Source organism: Mustela erminea, chromosome 10 (assembly GCF_009829155.1).
Source record: "Mustela erminea isolate mMusErm1 chromosome 10, mMusErm1.Pri, whole genome shotgun sequence".
NCBI classification, from domain to species: domain Eukaryota; kingdom Metazoa; phylum Chordata; class Mammalia; order Carnivora; family Mustelidae; genus Mustela; species Mustela erminea.
In genome coordinates, this window is record NC_045623.1 from 94,117,017 (window position 1) to 94,138,952 (window position 21,936).

At 56.9% G+C, this 21,936-nt stretch overlaps 1 protein-coding gene across 10 annotated transcripts in view; it reads left to right on the forward strand.

Moving 5' to 3' along the window:
* The window catches only part of HSPG2 (heparan sulfate proteoglycan 2), a 99,076-nt gene that overhangs the window by 60,094 nt on the left and 17,046 nt on the right, over window positions 1-21,936 (forward strand). For 6 of the 10 annotated variants that reach the window (XM_032303612.1, XM_032303613.1, XM_032303614.1 and 3 more), the window contains 32 exons: window positions 657-740; window positions 2,606-2,698; window positions 3,008-3,088; window positions 3,293-3,523; window positions 5,172-5,285; window positions 7,407-7,534; window positions 7,625-7,711; window positions 8,693-8,751; window positions 8,940-9,107; window positions 9,259-9,369; window positions 11,506-11,606; window positions 11,700-11,880; window positions 12,812-12,937; window positions 13,083-13,235; window positions 13,316-13,458; window positions 13,790-13,925; window positions 14,013-14,167; window positions 14,386-14,536; window positions 15,242-15,408; window positions 15,493-15,640; window positions 16,031-16,182; window positions 16,347-16,482; window positions 16,579-16,730; window positions 17,492-17,627; window positions 17,770-17,921; window positions 18,338-18,476; window positions 18,571-18,722; window positions 19,349-19,484; window positions 19,600-19,751; window positions 20,004-20,142; window positions 20,897-21,048; window positions 21,253-21,400. In XM_032303612.1, the coding sequence (XP_032159503.1) occupies window positions 657-740; window positions 2,606-2,698; window positions 3,008-3,088; window positions 3,293-3,523; window positions 5,172-5,285; window positions 7,407-7,534; window positions 7,625-7,711; window positions 8,693-8,751; window positions 8,940-9,107; window positions 9,259-9,369; window positions 11,506-11,606; window positions 11,700-11,880; window positions 12,812-12,937; window positions 13,083-13,235; window positions 13,316-13,458; window positions 13,790-13,925; window positions 14,013-14,167; window positions 14,386-14,536; window positions 15,242-15,408; window positions 15,493-15,640; window positions 16,031-16,182; window positions 16,347-16,482; window positions 16,579-16,730; window positions 17,492-17,627; window positions 17,770-17,921; window positions 18,338-18,476; window positions 18,571-18,722; window positions 19,349-19,484; window positions 19,600-19,751; window positions 20,004-20,142; window positions 20,897-21,048; window positions 21,253-21,400 (4,363 nt within the window). The remainder of the gene's footprint in view (window positions 1-656; window positions 741-2,605; window positions 2,699-3,007; window positions 3,089-3,292; window positions 3,524-5,171; window positions 5,286-7,406; window positions 7,535-7,624; window positions 7,712-8,692; window positions 8,752-8,939; window positions 9,108-9,258; window positions 9,370-11,505; window positions 11,607-11,699; window positions 11,881-12,811; window positions 12,938-13,082; window positions 13,236-13,315; window positions 13,459-13,789; window positions 13,926-14,012; window positions 14,168-14,385; window positions 14,537-15,241; window positions 15,409-15,492; window positions 15,641-16,030; window positions 16,183-16,346; window positions 16,483-16,578; window positions 16,731-17,491; window positions 17,628-17,769; window positions 17,922-18,337; window positions 18,477-18,570; window positions 18,723-19,348; window positions 19,485-19,599; window positions 19,752-20,003; window positions 20,143-20,896; window positions 21,049-21,252; window positions 21,401-21,936) is intronic. The other 4 variants (XM_032303618.1, XM_032303619.1, XM_032303620.1 and 1 more) reach the window with 1 other exon arrangement.

The following is a 21,936-nucleotide window of genomic DNA, read 5'->3' on the forward strand; positions in this document are numbered from 1 at the left end:
TATGTGCCAAGGCACCCTCCTCCAAGAGGCCCCTACCCACCGTGTTTTCTAGACTGCAGTTGCTTCCGAACCAGCGTCACCAATTCTGCCGTGTCTGCCTACTACCTGGACTATTATATACTTCAAATTTCCATTTATTTTATTTTTTAAGTAATTTCTACACCCAGCGTGGGGCTCAAACCTATGACCCCCAAATCAAGAGTCTCCTGCTCCACTGACTAAGCCAGCCAGGGGCCCCTCAGATTTATTTCCCTTTAAATTAGTCACATACCACCTCATTTGTGCTAGTCATACACATTTTCCAATACACAATACCCACGACATTTTTTAAAGTTTTCTGGTGTGCCATATATGTCATTGTGAAGTCCCCAAGAGGCACACAGCAGACACGAGGAGACACCAGTCCAACCATGCTCAGTGACAACAGTTGAAGTGGTATCTGGGTCCAGAGATGGGGAGCAAGTTGTCCCGAGAGCAGGGCCAGAACTTGAGCTCTGGGCTGGGGGCTTCTATCCCTCTGCCCCTGCCCCCGGGGCCTCCCTTAAGGGTATGTGTGTGCGTGCATGCCTGTGTACGTGTCCCTGTAACTATGCTCTCACCATCCCCCCACCTCACCCCATCCCCCTCAGCTCTCACCACCTGTCCTTCTGTCCTAGTTCTCTCTCTCCTATGAAGGCTTCTCTCTGCTTCCTGGGAGTCTCTATTATTGGCAGCTGCCCCAAGCCTTCCTGGGGAACAAGGTAACAAGGAGTTGGGGGGTAGCAGGGTATCATCGAATCCCAAAATATTCGAGAGCACTTTGTCAAAGCCCTTTATGATACAGATGGGTAGACCAAAGCTCAGAAAGGGACAGGGACTTGCCTGCGGTCTGACACCTGTATCCAGATCCCTGACCTGTCCCTTGGCTCTGCATTCATTCTTTCAGGGAGCATTAATTTAGCACCTCCTATGCGCTGTGTTACATACGGACAAAAGATGACCCTGGCCTCCCACGGCGAAGTGTTTGTCTCATGGTCATTCCTGTCGTCATCAACACTGTCAATGTCATTGCTATTACCGCTGGCATTAGTGTTAGGATTGACATTGGCTCTGGCCTGTTCCAAACACAAGAGTGCCTCTTGCCTCTTAAGAATACACATAATGTGTAATAAAATATTCGGAGAAGCAGATAGGACAGTGTGGTCCAGGGGTGATGAGGATAAGAAAGATGGGCTGAAGCTGAGGGTAGAGCCAGGAGTCCTGAGAAGCTGGCAAGCCTGCAGGCCGTGTGCTGTGCGGGCATTCTGCTCTGGGCAGTGTTTTGTTCGGCCTGTATTACTACGTCTTCATGCCTCCCTTCAAGCTACTTTTTACTGCCGTTTCCATCGGGAGGGAAGCAGGGCTCAGAGAGGTTAAGTGAGTTGTCCAGGGCCGTGCAGCCAGGACAGCTGGACATGGAACTCCGGTCTCACACTTGAGAGTCTGCTCCCTGAGCCACCCTCCTGCACACTTCTGGCAGCTGGATGTGGCGATGAACTTGCCGGCATCCAAAGCAAGAAAGAAACTAGTTGTTCCACCATTTCCAGTTATACCTCACTCTGAGCTTGTAGAGAACATCCTCAGGACTGAAGTAGCTCACACCATGCCTGGCATATCATCAGTAGGTTTAACATTTAACAAATGCTCACCAACTGCCTGAACACACAAATGACCACATACATAGGCGAGGACGACACACTGGTGTTGATCTGAATTTTGCCCTGGTGGCAGACGAGAGAAAGTTCTGGGGTGGAGCCAGAGCCTCAGTGGCTCCTGTGAAAGCTCCCAGCAGGAAGCCCAAGGACCCTTCCAGTTATGAATAATGGAAAACCCAAGTCCAGCTGGCTTGTGTGTGACAGAGAATCTATTGGCTTTTATAACTGCAGAATCCAAGGATGTTGGCATCAGGCATGGCTGGGTCCAGGGGCTGCTTAGGACTTTCATCTCGATTGGCGTCATTCTCTGGCTTCCAGTCCGACTAGTAAAGGGAATATCTCTGTTCCAGTTGAAAGAGCAGAAGTGGCAGGTTTTCATGTCCACCCCAACGGAGGGGAAGGAAGGTGGTGGAACATGCCCCTTGACGAGACCTGGCTCACGTCTGCCCTCAAACCACATGTGCGTTCTGTAGGACAGAGCTTCCTTTAAAGGAAACCAGGGCTGCAGTTTTCAAATAGCTGGGAAATGGATTCTCAGCAGACAAAACCCACCTGCCTGAGAGACAAGACCTCTGAAGGCCCACCCTCAACCCTACCCGCAGGGCTGGGAACTTTTGAACCTTCTGTGGCCTGCTCGTGATGGTCACTGTCAGTACCCCCATCTACTTTATGGAAGTTTCTTCAAATGGAAAGGGGATTGAAACTTGTTGGCTGAGTCATCAAAGCTGCTCAGGGGCCCCGCCAGCAGGTCCAAGACTGAAAGAACTGAGGGATGTCCTGTCTTCTAGGTAACCAGATGCCATGCACAGGGGCCTCTGGTTGAATGGAGGGGACAGCAGCGGTGCAAAACTGCCTTGAGAGGCTCTGCCTCTGGCTGTTAGGGCCACTGAAGGCAGGATCAGGCTCTGACTACAGGGCTTGCCTCTATGCAGGTAGCGGCTTATGGCGGAAAGCTGCGGTACACCCTTTCCTATACAGCCGGAGGGCAGGGCAGCCCATTGTCCGACCCTGACGTCCAGATCACGGTGAGCACGTGGACTCCAGCCGGGGCGCCCTCTGTCCTTTCAGCCCAGCACTCTACAGGCCTGGCACGAGCTGGGGGGCTAAGGCCCATTTCCTCCCACCCTCACCAGCTGGTTAGACACTACCCTGGCAGAGGCCCCGCTGCTGGGAAAAGGGGGCAGTGAACACATACCTGATTCCTTTGGGCACATGAGCTTGGGAAATCAGAGAGCTGGGAGGCTGGTGTTGTGGAGAGGCTGGGACTGGCAGAGGACCCCTCTGTTCCTGAGAGCCCCTTGGTTCCCCTCCCAATCCTGCTGCTGTCTCCCCAGGGCAACAACATCATGCTGGTGGCTTCCCAGCCAGCTCTGCAAGGCTCCGAGAGGAAGAGCTTCGAAATCACTCTCCGAGAGGTGAGGGTCGCCTGACCACATCCTGGCTGACCCTCCCCTACGGGTCACTCTGCTTTGGAGCCCGGCTCTAATGCCAGCTAACCCTCCCTATCCCCAGCCAGTGCCTGGAGGCCAGGGGTTTGGATAGGGGATGCTGTGGGACTAGCCCACAAAGTCCAAGACCCTTCACCCACTCTTACTGTTGTCCGCCCCCCCGCCCACCAGGAATTCTGGCGCCGGCCTGACGGGCAACCGGCCACGCGGGAACATCTCCTGATGGCACTGGCCGACCTGGATGAGCTCCTGGTCCGGGCCACGTTCTCCTCAATGCCACTGGCCGCCAGCATCAGCTCTGTCAGCCTGGAGGTGGCCCAGCCCGGGCCCTCGGCAGGACCCCGCGCCCTGGAGGTGGAGGAATGCCGCTGTCCCCCAGGCTATGTTGGTTTATCCTGCCAAGTAAGTGTGGCCAGCCCGAGCGCCTCTGCTCTAGTCCAGCTGGGTCAGCAAGCTGGCCAGCTGGCATTTCCGCGGCCTGTGATGGCTGCCTTAATGATCATGTCCTGCGCAGTGTCTCTTATTCTTCCGGACACCCACGAGAGATATGGAATTATCCCCTTTGAACAGATTCTTTTTGAATAGAGGCTCTGAAGGGCGATTTGCTTACCCAAGGGCTTCCAGCTACACTCAGCCAAGGCTAAGACCCAGCTCTTGCTCCCAGGGTGCCCCCCAGAGACAGGGAGACAGCACCAGATACAAATTACCCTTGGCCAAAGCAGAGCATAGACAAGCCTCAAGGAGGTAAACAGTGTGGAGCTGGGTAGAGTTATAGGCAGGAGGGTGCACATAGCAGAAGCTAGAAGGAGGAATGTATGGAGATGTAGCCTACAATGCAGAAGGGACCCTCCCCCCCCCCGAAAGCGGGGCTTGGGGGGTTGGGGTCACTTCTTTAACCCAGAGCAAGGCTCTGTTCAGTAGGGAATGCCAAGCTGTGAAGGGAGTGCTATGATCTGTGCTGGGCCTCAGGAAAATTCCTCTGGCCTGGCGAATGACCCCAGTGGAGTCCTATTTTAGAGGGAGGGCAGGAGGGTGGGTGGAACAGAGGCCTGTCAGTTGCAGAGAACCCAAGAGCATCCCCATGCTTTGAGTGGAGACCGTGCCACGTTTCTAAGCATGTAGCAGGCGACTGGTCCACGCTGGATGAGTGAGCTTGGAACGGAAGGAGGGAGATGGACGGAGGGGAGCGGGCAGAGCTGCTGTGTCAGGCGGGCGGCCCAGAGGTCAAGTGTGGGACCTGCCAGCACCCGGACTCAGGAACTCCCCAATGGAAAGTACACGTCTCCTCCGTTTCACATCTGTGCACCTTTGCTGTGGCCACAAGAACTTTCAAATCCAAATATACGAACTTCATATCCTTTGAAGTGAGAAAATGTAACACGTTTTGAAGGAGAAGCCCTGGGGAGAGCAGCAGAATCCCATGTGCACATTTTCAGCGGTGAAGCAACACAGATTTCTAAACATCACTTTGAAATGGTTGGAGAGAGAGGGCCTGGAGGGGTTTCAAAGGAGGGGTGATGAATAGAAATTCTTTGTTTTCAGAACCCATGATTACTCACTTGGAATGGGTAAAAACATCCTCGATCATATGTGTGCTGCCTCTTTCACTTTATTTACTGAGTATAAAGGTAAAGGTGAAGACCTCCAAGGGCTCATTCCAAATCCGGGCCTCCGGAACCTTGTGTTTTCATCAAAGAGTTAAGTTTTTCAGGAGAGACCCTGCCGGAACTTTCAGGAACCAAAAGGGCATATGGATATGTGTTCTCCGTTAAGAGTGAACTGAGACATCAGTAACTCCCCAAGTGGAGGTTCCAGGCAGGATGGGGACAGACACAGTCCGAGCTTCCGAGCGTTGAGAAAGTGAACACAAAGAGGAGCAGGGAGGTTCTGGAAAGAGGATGCTGTCGGTTAGAGGAGCTGGGCCCGGGATTTCCCAGCCTAGAGCCAATGGGAATCTAGGCTGGAGAGCCACAGGAGGGAGAGGATTCTGGTCTGTAGGCTCCAGATGGGACCACAGTGGAGATAGAGACCCGCCCTCCTCTCTCCCCAGGACTGTGCCCCAGGCTACACGCGCACTGGCAGTGGGCTCTACCTCGGCCACTGTGAGCTGTGTGAATGCAACGGCCACTCAGACCTGTGCCACCCAGAGACGGGGGCCTGCTCGGTAAGCCATACGGGGGGGCAGGGATCCCTTGGTCTGGGCCTGGGTGGGGCACAGGGTCTGCCTGGGAGGCAGGGAGGGGCAAGCTTGGGCAAGTAGGCCTTGGACCAGCAGTCTGTGGGGGGTGGGGGGTGCCCAGAAGAGGTAGTAACATTTTCTCTATAAAGAAAACTTTGCTTCCTGCTCTGTCCTCTCACTAGAGTGACACTTGTTCTCTGTGGAAGCATCAGGCTACAGAGACAAGCCAAAAAGAAAGTAAAAATGCCCTATAATCCTACCACCTGGAGGTAATCCCTGTCCGCATTAGTGCGGGTAGAACTCTTTCGTTCTTTTTCTGGGCACATATTTACACATACCAATATGTCTTTTGTTTTACAAATAAACATAGCTTCATTGTGTTTGATGATCAGCTTTTTTGCTTACAAGTTCATGAATGTCTTTCCAGATCATTAAACTATTACTTGTCTGGGAATTTTTCAGAGTGGGGTGTGTGTGTGTGTCTGTGTATCTGTGTGTCTATCTGTGTCTGTGTCTGTGTAGAGCCCCCCACCCACCAGGGTCGAGGACTGGGTGGTTGACAGACCCCCAGCTAAAGGCAGAGCAAGCAGCAGACTCTGTTAATAAAACAAACATGAATCTCATTGGAGAACATAAAACCTACACATATTTTTATGAAGAAGCATGAATTACAAAGCTCTGCCCCACTTACCCAGGTGTATACCTTTGCTTCTCTCTGATGTCACAGGTGTTTGGGTAGACGAATGTAAAGTGCAATCAAGGGAGTCTGCTTCTCCCTCGGCTCCTCCCCCCACTCCTGTTTTCTCTCTCTTATTCACTCTCACTCTCTCAAGTAAATAAACAAAATCTTTTTTTTTATTATATATATTTTTTATTATCGGGAGGCAGACAAACTGTAAGAGACTCTTAATCTCACAAAATAAACTGAGGGTTGCTGGGGGGTGGGGGTAGGGAGAGGGGGGTGGGGTTATGGACACTGGGGAGGGTATGTGCTATGGTGAGTGCTGTGAAGTGTGTAAGCCTGACGATTCACAGACCTGTACCCCTGAGCATATTAATACATTATATGTTAATAATAATAAAATATTTTTAAAAAAATATTTATTTATTTGACAGAGAGAGAGAGAGCACAAGCAGGGGGAGCAGCAGAGGGAGAGGGAGAAGCAGGTTCCTCACTGAGCAGGGAGCCCGATGTGGAACTGGATCCCAGGACCCCAGGATCATGACCTGAGCTAAAGGTAGACGTTTCACTGACTGAGCCATCCAGGCGCCCCCAATAAAGAAGATCTTTTAAGAAAAAAAAAAATCAACATCATCCTTTTTAAAAATATTTGTATTGGGGTGCCTGGGTGGTTCAGTCAGTTGAATGCCCAACTCTTGGTTTCAGCTCAGATCATGATCTCGGCGGTCGTGGGATCGAGCCCCGTGTTGGGCTCCATGCTCAGTGTGGGAGTCTGCTTGGGATTCTCTGTCTCCCTGCCCCCTGGCCCTCTCATTGCTCACGTAGGCTCATGTGCACACTCTTTCTCTCTCTCAAATAAATAAATCTTTAACAAATTTTTTGATTAAATGTTTAACTTAAATTCCAATATAGTGAACGTACAGTGATACATTGACATCATCCTTCTGGATAGCTGTGGGGGTGAACGTTCATTTTCATCCGTCCAGTTCCCTGTTCATCTTTGTTCCCGGCAATTGGCCGTTCTAAACTCCACTGAGGGTGGACACCCTGCAGCGACCGCTTGCTGCCATTCTACAGTTATTGCTTTAAGATAGGCTCACCAACGGGGCACCTCAGTGGCTCAGTGGGTTAAGCGGCTGCCTTTCGACTCGGATCATGATCCCAGGATCCTAGGATTGAGCCCCACGTTGGGCTCCCTGCTCAGCGGGAAGCCTGCTTCTCCCCTGCCGGAGGCTCCCCATGCTTGTGCTTGCTTTCTGTCTCTCTCCCTTGCTCTCTCTGTGTCAAATAAGTAAAATATTAAAAAAAAAAAAAAAAAAAAAAACTCATAAACATGGCACTTCCAAATCCGGGAATTACGAAATTGTACAGTTTTTGGTAAACGTTGCCAAACAGCGAGCGGCCGACACTCTTGTGCCTTGTAGCAGTGCCAACACCACGCCGCCGGGGAGTTCTGCGAGCTGTGTGCGCCTGGCTACTACGGAGATGCCACGGCTGGGACACCGGAGGACTGCCAGCCCTGCGCCTGCCCGCTCGCCAACCCGGAGAACATGTGGGTGCCCTCCTGGGGGGAGGGGCGTGCAGAGGATGTGGGGTGGAGAGCGGGCATCCCAGGGCCTGACCTCTGCCTCCTCTGTCCCAGGTTCTCCCGCACCTGTGAGAGCCTGGGGACTGGTGGGTATCGCTGCACGGCCTGTGAACCTGGCTACACAGGCCAGTACTGTGAGCAGTAAGTTTGCAAACAGGATGGAGGAGCGGCGGGGGTGGGGAGGCAGTCTATGGCAGACTTCTAGGGGAGAGCCCTGGATGCTGTGGCTCTGGCAGGTCCCTGCCAGGTTCACACCTCTCCCCTGCCCAAAGCCCTTCCAGGAGTCCCCATTGTCCTCGGGCCATGCCCAAGCTCCTGCCAGTTTTGACACCCAAACCTACTGTAGGTGGGCTTAACCTCTTGACTTGATGTTCAGGGCTTTCCACATGCTGTTCCCTCTACCTGGAACGTCCTTCCATTTCTAGCTAACTCCAGTTTAGCCTTCAGAGCTCGCCTTCATTCACCATTCAGCACATTTTTATTGAGCATCTACTGTATACCGTGTAGTGTGCCGAGGTGTTGGAGATAAAGTGAATGAAACAGATTCAGTCCCAGGCTTCAGGTTGCCTACCACCTGTCACGGAGGACGGGACAGCGAGTAGTCGCATAAATACATCATTACGGGCAGTGGGGCATTCTCTGTGGGTACAGTCTGCTCCAGAGGAATTAACCAACTCAGCAGTGCCCTCCTCGGGGAGCCTCTTGGTTCTCAGGCTGGGTCGGTGCCCCCTGTCTGTGTCCCTCACTCTCACTACCTAGTTCCTGTGTTGGTTTCCCCACGACTGAGTTCTGTAGAAGCAAAAGCTTCATCACGTTCACTGTCGTGTTTTCATAACCTAGCATCGTAGTTGCTTGACAAATGTGTGTTGAATGAATATTTTCCTGGAGGTTAAAGGCCTCATTAGCCCCGTTGTCCAACCTGCTGACATTGCCCTGTGCTCCCCTTTCTCAGCTCAGTGGGCCCTGTGTTGGGGCCTCTCTAAAGTCCTTCCAGAGTTGCGAGCTTCCCCACCCCCCACTGGGCACACCCCCACGGGCTTCTGGCTCTCCAAGTCCACTGTGAGGCACTGAGTCCCCTAGGACCTGGGGCCTGACAGAGCTGAGCTTTGTTCCTCCTTACAGATGTGCCCCAGGTTACGTGGGTAACCCCAACGTGCGGGGGGGCCGGTGCCTGCCACAAGGTAAGTGGGATCGGGGGGCCCAGGAGAGGGGGATGGGCAAGGCAGTGAGCCTCAGGAGTTTGAAAGCTGCTGTGTCCAGGGAGACAGAGCTGAGGGTGCGGCATGCCAGTCTCTGGGGAGACAGACATGACACAATGGCTCGAGCCGGGAGCCTCCTGCCTGAATGGCCTCTCCTGTCCTGCCTTTAGCAATTGCAGCCCCACTGGTGGTCCAGGTGCATCCAGCTCACAGCATAGTACCCCAAGGCGCCTCCCACTCCCTGCGGTGCCAGGTCACCGGGAGCTCACCCCACTACTTCTACTGGTCCCGTGAGGATGGGCGTCCCATGCCCAGCAGCACCCAGCAGCGACATCAAGGTACCCAGGACCCTGGGCCCCTCGGCCCTGTGAGCCACCCCAGTGGGAGGGAAGGCACAGGCCGGTTTGCTGGGATCCTGTCCTTACACACAAGAATGGGTGGGAGAGGCGGTGCCTCTGCCCTCATGAGCTCCCAACCACTCCCCACCAGGCTCTGAGCTCCATTTCCCCAGTGTCCAGCCCTCGGATGCCGGCATCTACATCTGCACCTGTCGTAATCTCCATCACGCCAACAGCAGCCGGGCAGAGCTGCGGGTCACCGGTGAGTCCCTGTTCCCCACCTCCCCAGGCCCTGTGTGGCTGGACTAGAGACACAGTGAGGGGGTTGTGCTTGGACGGGGGTGCTGGCCATGAGATGGAGAGATGATGGAGTAGACGCTAGTTTTAGGGACAGATCTGGCAGGATTTGGTTGTGGTCAGTGAGAGAGAAAGAAAGGCTAGGTTGATGCCCAGGGCTGTGGCCTCCAGCAGGTAGGCAAATGAGGTGCCTTGTACTGAGATGGAGTAGGCACAGCAGGAGAGTGTTTGCAGTGGGGCTCCCCCAAAGCTGAGTCTGGGATGAGCATGTACATGCCGGTAGTTTATTTGGAGGTGAGGTGAGGTAGGAAAGAGAAGGCATCCCGTAAAGGGCATGTGACCGAGCACATTCCCACCGTGGGCTGAAATTCTGGGAAACTCTAGAGTAAGCTGTGCATGTTGGCATCACCCTGCCCCCCAGGGTCAATCGATCGAGGCCTCATCTAGGAGCACCAGGTCCCCTGTGTTCTGCACTACTTCTGGGGGTTAGGAGCACAGGAGTCTCCAGTGGTCTGAGAATGACTTTGGGCATAACAGTGCAGCAGCTGGCAGAAGTCAGGCAGGCAGGAAGTGACATGGCAAGGGGACATGAGCAGGGTACCAGCAGCACCTGCCACAGACAGGTCAGAGGGCTTCACAGGGTTGGTTTTGGACTTGTTGAAGTTTGAGGGATTTGAGAAAACATCTAAGCAGGTATATCAGGAAGGTATTTTGGGATGGAAGCCTGGAATTCAGGAAAGAGGTCCTGGCAGAGAAATGCGTTCAAGAACTCTCGGCACATGGGGCGCCTGGGTGGCTCAGTGGGTTAAGCCTCTGCCTTCGGCTCAGGTCATGATCCCGGGGTCCTGGGATCGAGCCCCGCATCGGGCTCTCTGCTCAGCAGGGAGCCTGCTTCCCTTCCTCTCTCTCTACCTGCCTCTCTGCCTACTTGTGATCTCTCTCTGTCAAATAAATAAACAAACAAAAAAATCTTAAAAAAAAAACTCTAGGCACAGAGAAGGTGTTGAAAGCCGTGGAACAGAATGGAATTACGCAGTGAGAGCATGGCTTAAGGACAGGGCCTACGAAGCCCCAAGGAGCTCCAGCTCAAACATGTCGAGTTGAAGAGAGAGGACAGCGAAACGGGGTGAAGCAGTTGCAGCCAGTGAGATAGGAAGAGAGCAGGGGGACGTCGTATGTTTGGGGTCGTGGGGAGGGGGCTTCCGGGAAGGCACCGTCGGCCTCACCGGCTGCCCTGGGGAAGTCAGATGTGAGCAGAGCAGTGACCCTTGAAGGTCATGCTTTGACAAGAGCCACTTTCAGTGCAGAGGAAGGGTAGAAACCAGATGAGAGAAAGACAAAGAATGGAGGCGAATGTAGACAGCAAATATAACAGTGCTGTCAAGAGTCTTGGTTCTGAAGGAAGGCCAAGAAATAAGGCAGTAGCTGAAGAGAGAGTATGAGGTCACGGGAGTGTTTTTGAAAGGAAATTCTAGAATGATCAAGAGCGAGAGGAGGGACTGACGTAGCAAGAGAGCCCGTGGAGGAAGCCGTTTGGGGCATGGAAAGACAGGATGGGGATGGGGGATGGGAGGGAAGGGTCTCTTCCTGCAGGGCCGAGGCAGGGGGAGGGTGGGTAGGTTTGGGAAGATGAGCGAAGTCATCTGCCCGGCAGATAGCGGCCTGGTAGTTTCGATTGCCTCAGCAAGTGTGAATTGAAGCCCTTAGCCAAGGACGTGGAAGGGAGTGCAGGTGTGTGGAGAGGTTGGGAGAAGGTGCAAAATTGTTGGGGAGGAAGGAAACTCCCACCGGACAGAGGAGGCCAGTTGGAGTGAAGTGTCGAGAGCGGTTTTGTGGTCGGTGATTCTGAAGTGGAGCCAGGTGGGCTCGTGGCAAGAGGCTGTCAGAGCACAGGCCGCGGTGGCTCAGTGCCAGCAGGAAGAATGTGCACCACGGGGTTGAGCCAGGGTGAGGGAGGGAGGCACCAGGGAACACAGTGGAATGGAAGCCAGCCTGGGAGGGAATCCCCTCCCCGACAGGGTGATGGAGAGAGAGAAAGCGGCCATAGGACAAGAGCCCGGCTAGCGCCTAGCTCACGGGGGGGGGCCTCCTGTCCCTTCAGAGGCTCCCAGCAAGCCCATCACGGTGACCGTGGAGGAGCAACGCAGCCAGAGCGTGCGCCCTGGAGCCGACGTCACCTTCATCTGCACGGCCAAAAGCAAGGTGGGCAGAGCCGGGCGGGGACCTCAGGGAGGGAGGCTCTGCCTTCTGGCGTCTGCTCTGACAAGCCGTCCGTTCTCCCGGCCCCACCCACAGTCTCCAGCTTACACCCTCGTTTGGACCCGCCTGCACAACGGGAAGCTGCCAGCCAGGGCCATGGACTTCAACGGCATCCTGACCATTCGCAACGTCCAGCCGAGTGACGCGGGCACTTACGTGTGCACCGGCTCCAACATGTTCGCCATGGACCAGGGCACAGCCACACTGCATGTGCAAGGTACACGGGTCATTGCCATGACTGGCCCATCCCCCTGCAGCCTTCTCCCATGCCCACCAGGACTAGCGAGCGTGTCTTTATTCAGGGGGCAGTTTGTGAACATCTCCGGAGTGCTAGGTCCCGGCTAGATGGAAGAAGAGGGGGAGGGGACAGGCAGGAGCTCTGCCCTCCCACGCCACATGTAGTGATAGGGATGCAGTAAGTCTGGGGACAAATGAGCAAGCGGCGTAATTCCACATGGTGATGAGGGCTGGGATAGGAGTATACAGTGAGGTGGGAGGAAGGTGGCTACTCACGGGGGGTGGTCAGGCTGGGCCTCTCTGAGGAGGTGATATCTGGGCCGAGAGCTGAAGGAAAACAAGGTGTTCAGCCACTTGAAGAGCTGGCAGAGTGTTCTTGGCGCAGGAAGCAGCATGTGCAAAGGCCCTGAAGCAGGAGCATTTTGATGTGTTTGAGCATCGTCAGGGCTGGTGTAGCTGGAGCTATGGAAGGGGGTGAGGGGCACCGGGGTGGCTCATTGGTCTGCCTTCCGCTCAGGTCATGATCCCAAAGTCCTAGGAGAAAGCCCCATGTCTGGCTCCCTGCTTGACAGGGGAGTCTGCTTCTCCCCTGACCAATTGTGCGCACGCTCTCCCTCTTTCTCAAATAAATAAATAAAAATGTTTTTTATAAAGTGGGGGTTGTAGGTGAGGAACTTGAAGCTGTGAGCAAAGGTGGATCACAGCAGGGAGTTCAGATTTTATCCTAAAAGCTCCTGGGAGTTATGGCCGGGCCTAAAGTGGGGAAGTATGAAGATCCCATGGACATTTTCAAAGCTTCCTGTGGCCACTCTGTGAACAGACAGCCACAGGGCGCTAGAGCAGAGGCAGAGAGAGGAGCAGCAAGGGGGATACTCCCCCGCCTGACTGCATCCCCCCACCTCCCCCATCAGCCTCGGGTACCCCGTCTGCCCCCGTGGTCTCCATCCACCCACCACAGCTCACCGTGCAGCCCGGGCAGATGGCTGAGTTCCGCTGCAGCGCCACAGGGAACCCCGCACCCACCCTTGACTGGACAGGTGAAGCCATGTCAGGACTGCCCGCGGGGCCCACCACTCCTGGATGGGTGGGGAGGCAGGGGCAGGACTGGAGGCTGTGGGGTCTGCAAGCCAGCAGGCCTAACTCTGCCAGTCCCGGGGTTGCTGACCACCCCCTCTCCATCAGGGGGCCCTGGCGGCCAGCTCCCTCAGAAGGCACAGATCCACGGCGGCATCCTGCGCCTGCCAGCTGTCGAGCCTTCGGATCAAGCCCAGTACCTGTGTCGTGCCCGTAACAGCGCCGGGCAGCACGTGGCCAGGGCCGTACTCCACGTGCACGGTGAGGGGACAGGACTGAGGGCGGAGCTTGGGAGCACCCGGACCGTCCAGAGGGCTGTTTTCACGGGGTTCTGTGCACAGGGGGCAGCGGGCCCAGGGTCCAGGTGAGTCCAGAGAGGACTCAGGTGTACGAAGGCCGCACTGTGAGGCTGTACTGCAGGGCCGCGGGCGTGCCCAGCGCCACCATCACCTGGAGGAAGGAAGGGGGCAACCTCCCCCCACAGGTGAGGAGAGCTGTCTGAGCAGGGCCGTCAGGCTCACAGGGTTCCAGCACCTGCCACCTTCGCTTCCCGCCTTCCTGCCTCCACTTCCTTCCCCGTCTCCTCCCCTCCTGGTTTTCCTCACATCCAGAGTGACAGCCTGCTCAGACCTCCTGTCTGGTGTACCCGAGCAGGTAGCCCCTGTCGGCCTCTTGCTTTGCCACCCGCCTCTGCCCTCTGTGTCCAACTGAGCCCCGGTATTGGCTCTGTGCTTGCCTCTACCCATCCCTGCTGGCTAGCCCTCGCCAGGCTGCCTCGCCCCCTTGGGCAGCTGACCCTTCTCACTGTGCGGCAGGCCCGGTCCGAGCACACAGACATCGCCACACTGCTCATCCCGGCCATCACGGCGGCTGACGCCGGCTTCTACCTCTGCGTGGCCACCAGCCCCGCGGGCACTGCACAGGCCAGGATCCAAGTGGTTGTCCTTCCAGGTGCGGGGCCTCTGGGGACGGAAGCAGTGGGGAGGGGAAAGCTCGGGGAGGGCTCCCAAGGCCGACTCCATTCGCCTCTGGCCCCAGCCTCAGGTGCCACCTCCCCACCGGTCAGAATCGAATCCTCATCACCATCCGTGACTGAAGGCCAGACGCTGGACCTCAACTGTGTGGTGGCAGGGCTGGCCCACGCCTCCATCACGTGGTACAAGCGAGGAGGCAGTCTCCCTCCCCACAGCCAGGTATGGGGGTCCCCAAGCCTGTGGCAGGGGCCCTGGGGGTGATTCGACGCTCTCCACAGGCAACCATCAACCCTGATTTCCCTCCCTCTCCAGCTTCTTCATGGGGCAGCTTGGAGCGGAGCCAGGGAGAGCTTGATGAATGACTCACCAAGGCTCAGAGGGAGCGGTGGCTACGGTCCCCTCTCGTCCACACACCTTTCTGTCCCACCCTGTCCCAGGTGCACGGCTCCCGGTTACGGATTCCCCAGGTTTCACCAGCTGATTCTGGAGAATATGTATGCCGAGTGGAGAACGAGTCGGGCCCCAAGGAGGCCTCCATCATCGTCTCTGTCTTCCACAGCACCCACTCGGGCCCTAGCTACACCCCAGGTGAGGGGCCGAGCGGGGCCAGGCAGGGACCGAGCCCTAGGATCTCCCCACTGCTCCCAGGGAAGCAGTAGTCTCTTCAGTGACATCAGGGCAAGAGGGGGCACTCTAGGCCAGCTTTGGGGATGTGAAGGGACAGAGGGTGAGGGCAAGGTTGGTCTGGCTTCCCTGGGGCCTCACAGTGAGGTTACTGTTTCAGATTTTGTCAGGAAGCAGCAGTCAGGATTAAACTGAGTTGGGAGTCCGGCTGACCTGGGTTTAAATCCTCCCTCCACCTTCTATCAGCCTTGAACTAAGTCATGTCACGTTTTAGGGCTCAGTTCCTTCATCTGTGAAATGGGAACAGTAGCACTTCCCTGTGGCGTGAGCAGATGATAAAGGCCGTCTAGAGGAGAGTTGTAGCGTTTTTGTCCGTGTCTATTGGCCCAGCCTGGGCACTGAAGGGCTTTGGTTGCCCACAGGCCGTGGCAGCTCATCAAAGATCAGGGAGTCACAGGTGGGCAAATGGGCCTCGAATTCGAAGTTGTTGGTGGATGAGGGAAGCAGGGGCCTGACTGTGCTGAGGTAGAAAAGCATGGTCCTAGTCTTAGAAAGGTCTCCCATCTGCCTTCCCGCGCTAGGGCCCGGTCCTGTCCCAGGGCGCTCTGCCCCAGGGCTGTGGGACTGGGGCTCAGGAGCCCAGGTCCCTTACTAGTTCCTCTGTACCAGTTCCTGGAGGAGGCCCTCTGGGCGGCTCCCAGCCGATCCGCATCGAGTCCTCCTCTTCTCATGTGGCCGAAGGGCAGACCCTGGACCTGAACTGCGTGGTGCCCGGGCAGGCCCACGCCCAGGTCACATGGCACAGGCGCGGGGGCAGCCTCCCCGCTCGGCATCAGGTACAGCAGCTCCCAGGACCAGCCCGCCGGAGGGGTGGATAGGATGCCTCCGGCCGCCTTCCAACCCTCCCTGTTTGCACTCAGACCCATGGCTCGCTGCTGCGGCTGCACCAGGTGTCCCCAGCTGACTCAGGCGAATACGTGTGCCGCGTGGTCCTTGGCTCCGGGCCCCTGGAGACCTCTGTCCTGGTCAACATTAAGGCCTCCGGCTCCCCTGCGGGCTCCATCCCTGGTGAGGAACTGCCAAGGGCAGGGCACGCAGGAGGGGCTGAGGTCCTAGTGACCCCACCTGCCATTGGGAGGGTGGGAACAGGAGGCCCACTCTGGAGCTGGCGACTCCACTTCTCCGGGTGACCCGCTATCTCCCAGTCACTTTTCCCTGACCACGCAACTGCCTCCTCTTCCTCTCCCAAACTACCCCCTTCTCCCCCACTTCCATGCTCCCTTCTATAAGGCTTGGCCACTGCCCTGGCCCTCTTCTCCGGGCACCTCGGCTGAGGACATCAAGTCCAGGCCACCAAACCCCCAAGCACATGAGAGCCTGGCCGGACTGGCCCTGAGGTAGACCCTTCTGGTGCTCCCTCCTGGGGAGCATCTGCTACCTTTGCTTCTTTCCCCACAGCCCCAGCACCTGTCCCACCTGTCCGGATCGAGTCCACATCCCCAACGGTGGCTGAGGGGCAGACCCTGGATCTGAGCTGTGTGGTGGCAGGGCAGTCCCATGCCCAGGTCACATGGTACAAGCGTGGGGGCAGCCTCCCCGCCAGGCACCAGGTGCGCGGTGGCAGGAGGGCGGGAGGGGCTGGCCAGGCCAAGCTCTGGGCAGTGAGTTGAGGGAGTCCTGGCCCCTAAGCTGAGTGGCTGGCAATTCCCAGCTCAGAGGAGCCTGGTAGAGGGGCATCTGCTAGGCTCTCACACCCCTGCCCCTGGTTGCCCAGGTCCGCGGCTCCCGCCTGTACATCTTCCAGGCCTCGCCGGCTGATGCCGGCGAATACGTTTGCCGAGCCAGCAATGGGATGGAGGGCTCCATCACAGTCACAGTAACCAGGAACCACGGGGCCAACTTCGCCTACCGTGAGTGGGGCCACCAGGTTGTGCTGGGACAGAAGACAGGTTGCGTGGGGTTAATTGTAGAGAACCGGATTGACTGGTGACCATCTTCTCCCCCAGCTCCAGGCAGCTCCCAGCCCATCCGCATCGAGTCCTCCTCCTCCCACGTGGCTGAAGGGCAGACCCTGGACTTGAATTGCGTGGTGCCCGGGCAGGCCCACGCCCAGGTCACGTGGCATAAGCGCGGGGGCAGTCTCCCCACCCGACATCAGGTATAGGCCTAGAATACGGATAGGCCAAGAAGGGGACTGGAGGGAGGCACTAGGTGGTGCAGGTCAAGGATGGGGGCTAGACAGAGGCTGGCTCCTCGGAGTCAGGGAGAGCCTTGGACGTCACTGCACAGGTGTCTGGTACAATGGTTAGAACCCAGACTCAAGGACGGGCCAGCGAAGGTGTGAATGCTGCTTCCACCTTGAGCGAGTTACTTAACCTCTGTGACTTCTGTGTCCTTGAGCGAGTTACTTAACCTCTCCGTGCCATAGCTTCAGTGTCTAAAGTGCTGTCTTACAGAATTGTAAGGGTGCCGGGTTTGCAGAGCGAAGGCACTTAATATATGTGCAAAGTGCTCAGAGCTCTGGCCAGTAGAAATCGCTGAGCTATTGTTCATGTGATGCCATTGATATTACTGTGTTCTGAACAGCTTAGGATGCTATCCATTGTGAGATGCGTACAAGTTTTTATACTCCTAAGGAAAGAAAGTTGCAGCTTATGATTGTAAAATTATTTACTGTAAGATGCATCTTGATTTCAGAGACATTAAAAAGCATGTCTTAGAATTGATGGAAGGTGGAATTAGTGCTTGCCCTTTTCACCATCGCTCCTCCTGGCCACCTCCTACTCTTGGGACAAGTCTCCCCCTAAGCAGATGCAGCTGATGGCCAGGCCCTAGGGATCAGAGAGTGAGGCAAGCGTGCAGGTTATGGGTGCAGGGTCCCGTGAGGGCCCCCTCTGAGCTCACCTCCATTCCGGCCAGACCCACGGCTCACTGCTGAGACTACACCAGGTGTCCCCAGTTGACTCGGGCGAGTATGTGTGCCGCGTGGTGGGTGGCTCGGTGCCCCTGGAGGCCTCTGTCCTGGTGACCATTGAGCCTGCAGGTTCTGTACCCGGTAAGCAGTACTGGGGTAGGGTGGGGCTAGGGGCCTAGCCGTGGGAGACACTGGCAGGATCCCACGAGACCAGTACAGCCCCCCCCCCCCCCACACACACACACTTCTAGCCAGGGATTGAACCTGTGCCTTCTTTCCCCAGCGCTGGGGGTCACCCCTCCTGTCCGGATCGAGTCGTCATCCTCCCACGTGGCCGAAGGGCAGACCCTGGATCTGAACTGCCTGGTCGCTGGGCAGGCCAATGCCCAGGTCACATGGCACAAACGCGGTGGCAGCCTCCCCACGCGGCACCAGGTAGGAGGCAGGGGAACTAAGTGGGAGCCTGAAGGACCCTGGTGACTACAGAGAAGAGTGCACAGGCTTTGAATTCAGGCATATCTGAGCTCAGACACTGTCCTGCCAGTTTGCCTGCTATGTGACTTTAGGGCAAGTCATTTGACCTCCCTGATCCTCAGTGTCCTCCTCTGGCAAGTGGGCTCATACTGCCTACCTCCCCTGCCCCACAGAACATCAACAGATTTTGGTCACCCACTTCTTTTCATTGGACCCCGTCCCGACACGGGGGCAGCGGAATTGACTGGTCATGAGTGGTGGTCTTCCCAGTTGAGTTGACTGGACTGGGCTGGGCGCAGGGCCAGGAAAGGGAGCAGGAGCCTGGCTGGGAGCCCTGGGGCCTGACTCTGAGCCTGACTTCCTCCTGCCCTGCCCAGGTGCATGGCTCAAGGCTGCGCCTGCCCCAGGTGACCCCAGCTGACTCTGGGGAGTACGTGTGCCGCGTGGTGAGTAGCTCGGGCACCCAAGAAGCCTCCATCCTTGTCACCATCCAGCAGCGCCTTAGCCCCTCCCACCGTGAGTATCTCAGGTCATAACAAATGCTGGGGTACTGCTGGGACCACTCCAACCTCAGCAGCTCCCACACCCTGCTCCTGTCTCGCCCTCCCAGCCCAGGGTGTGGTGTACCCCGTCCGCATCGAGTCGTCCTCGGCCTCCCTGGCCAATGGACACGTCCTGGACCTCAACTGCCTGGTGGCCAGCCAAGCCCCCCACACCATCACCTGGTATAAGCGGGGAGGCAGCCTGCCCAGCCGGCACCAGGTATGGAGGCATTGGGGGCGGGGGGCGGGAGCAAAAATTAGGCACACCGGCCCTCACGGGATCCCAAAGGGGCTGTGAGCATCTTTTCTGTGGTCAGTCAATTAGCAAACATTGAACATCCTTAACTTGGTGGGCCCTGGACCAATACTAAGGATACGTAGGTCCTACTGACCCCGGCTGGAACCCATATCTTAAGAGAACATTCTATGATTTACTCACTTACTGAATGTCCCTGAGAATCTGCTCCCGGCCAAGTCTGCGCCTGGCACTAAGGATTCCAGGTGGAAAGAGGTGGTGCCTGGCCTCAGGGAGCTCACAGGCTAGGGGACAAGGCAGACACAGCCCGTGACAACAGTGTAACAGAAACCACAACAGGGCACCATGGAGTCACCAGGGATGGTCACAGCAGGCTCTTGGCTCGGATGACAGGCGAGAATAGTACAAAGGATAGAGGCACTGTCCACCCCAGCCTGGAGCCTCAGGAAGGCCCCTGAGGGCATTCTGAAGGACGTTTGGGTGGCAGCCAGCCCCAGCGAGGTGGCAAGGCTCCTAGAGTCTGGGGCGGCAGCACTTGAGTCGTGGAGATGCTGCCCCCCACCCACTGACTTATTCATGCTGCCCCGCAGATCGTGGGCTCCCGCCTCCGGATCCCCCAGGTGACACCGGCCGACTCGGGCGAGTATGTGTGTCATGTCAGCAATGGCGGCGGCTCCCAGGAGACCTCACTCATCGTAACCATCGAGGGCAGTGGATCCTCCCATGGTGAGCGGGCACAGGGCAGGGGCTGCAGGCAAGTGGGCTCGGGGAGGCAGATAGGGCCCTGGTGCCATCACTGTTGACTAACTCTGACTGTATGGCCTGTCCTGTCTGTCTCCAGTGCCCAGTGTCTCCCCACCCATCAGGATCGAGTCCTCGTCCCCCACCGTGGTCGAAGGGCAGACTTTGGATCTGAACTGTGTGGTCGCTGGGCAGCCCCAGGCCACCATCACGTGGTACAAGCGTGGGGGCAGCCTTCCTGCCCAGCACCAGGTACAGAGTGGAGTCGGGCCAGCAAGGGCAGAACCCCTGTCACTGGGACAGGCATTGCAAGGATAAACCCTGTGGGCAAAGAACTGGAAGTGAAGCCCTTGCTGGCAGTCCTGGCGCAGTCCTCTCTCCTGCCCTGGGTAAACAGAGGGTGGCCTCAGCAGGTCTGATGAGGAGGCCCAGGAGGAGGCCTGAGCCAGCTGGTGACTTCTTGGTCCCTCAACCCCTCTCCCTCTCCTTCCCCATGTGCCCCAGGCCCATGGCTCCCGCCTGCGGCTGAACCACATGTCTGTGGCTGACTCGGGCGAGTACGTGTGCCGGGCCAACAACAACATCGATGCCCAGGAGGCCTCCATCATGGTCTCAGTCTCCCCCGGCGCCGGCAGCCCCTCCGGTGAGTCTGACAAAGGGCGAAAAGGGACCAGGAGACACAGGGAACAGTACTCCCTGGGGGGTCAGCAGTCAGAGCTCTCACATGAGGGTGGCGGTCTGGGTCAAAGGCTTTGCAGCAAGATGCCTGGGTTCGAATCCTGCCTGCGCCACTAAGAGACTTGGGACTTCCTCTCCTCCCTCGGCTTCGTTTCCTCATCAGCAGCATGAGGATGTCGGTCGCTCCAGCCCCATGTTGCTGTTCACTATGGTGACCACCGGCCACACGTGGCAATGGCAGTCAAAGTTTAACATTCGCATCATCATGTTGGAGTGCTTCGTAGCTACACACAGCTAGCAGCTGCTATACTGGGCAGTACAGATGAAAGAGTATTTCCGCGATCACAGAAAGTTCATGAATCCTATGAGGATTTTATTTTAAGGACTTTATTTACCTGAGAGAGAGAGCAGGAGCAGAGAGGGGAGGGCAGAGGGAGAAGCCAACTCCCCACTCAGCAGGGAGCCCAATGCAGGGCTCCACCCGAGGACCCCAGGATCCTGACCTGAGCCACAGGCACACGCTTAATCGTCTGAGCCACTAGGTGCCCAGTGAATTCTAGGGGGATGAAATGAGTTCACACACACGGTGCTTCCAGCAGTACCTGCCCCACTCCGCATGCTTAGCAGCCGTTAACTACCATTTTATCTTCGGCCATGGGTTTCCACGGCTGAGGCTCCCACCAACCCAGTCATTCCCAAATCTGCTTCTGCGCCTGCAGCCCCTGGCAGTGCTGTGCCCATCAGAGTTGAGTCCTCCTCCTCCCACGTGGCTGAAGGGCAGACCGTGGACCTGAACTGCGTGGTCCCTGGACAGGCCCACGCCCAGGTCACGTGGCAGAAGCGCGGGGGCAGCCTCCCCACTCACCACCAGGTATGGGAGTCGGGGGGCTGGGCGTGGTGGGAGGGCTGCTGAATGTGGGGCTCCTGGCTAGAGGCCCTCCCCTGAGATCCACTCAGGAAGTCCCTGGGGGCACAGTGCTTTACCCAGGTCAGAAGCCAGACCTTGGCCCCAGCCTTCCGGCATTCTGACAGCTCTCTCCCTCTGTTCCCGTTTCCCCGTCCTGCCCGTGCTCAGGCCCACGGCTCCCGGTTGAGGCTGTACCAGGTGTCCCCGGCTGACTCGGGCGAGTATGTGTGCCACGTGGTGAGCGACTCGGGCCCCCTGGAGGCCTCAGTCCTGGTCAACATCGAGGCCTCCGGCTCCAGCGCTCTTCCTGTCCCTGGTGAGGTTGGAGAAGGGAGGCCGGCCGGCGGGGAGGGTTGGAGGGAACCAGCAGGCAGAGGTCAGGAACCAAGTCAGGTGGGATGTCCAGGGCCCAGAAACTAGACTCGGGAGTCTGGCCTGTGCGGGCAGGAGTCCCAGCGTCTCTGTCCACGCTCTGAGATGTTGCAAAAGGGACTCCGTGCTTCACCTTCCTCATCCGCAAAGTGGGGATCGCAAACTCTTGCAACAATACCTGCGTTCCCTAAAGGCTGGGACTGCACCTCCACGAGTACGGGAGGGGGCTCTCGAGGAGGTCCCTCATAAAAACCTTTTGTATTCGCGGTGGTGTATTAGAGAAAAACAGCCGCATATGAAACCCACCATGATTTCAGGGAAATCACTGCCCATGAAGCCGCTGAGTGTTGACGGGTTTTGTTAAGTAAATCAATTGACCGGAAAATGGGAAATAATTACTACATGGCTGTAGCGGACGTGATCGTAGTATGGGAATTGGGAATTGCTGAGAAATAAACGTGATCTAGCACTTACAGGGTG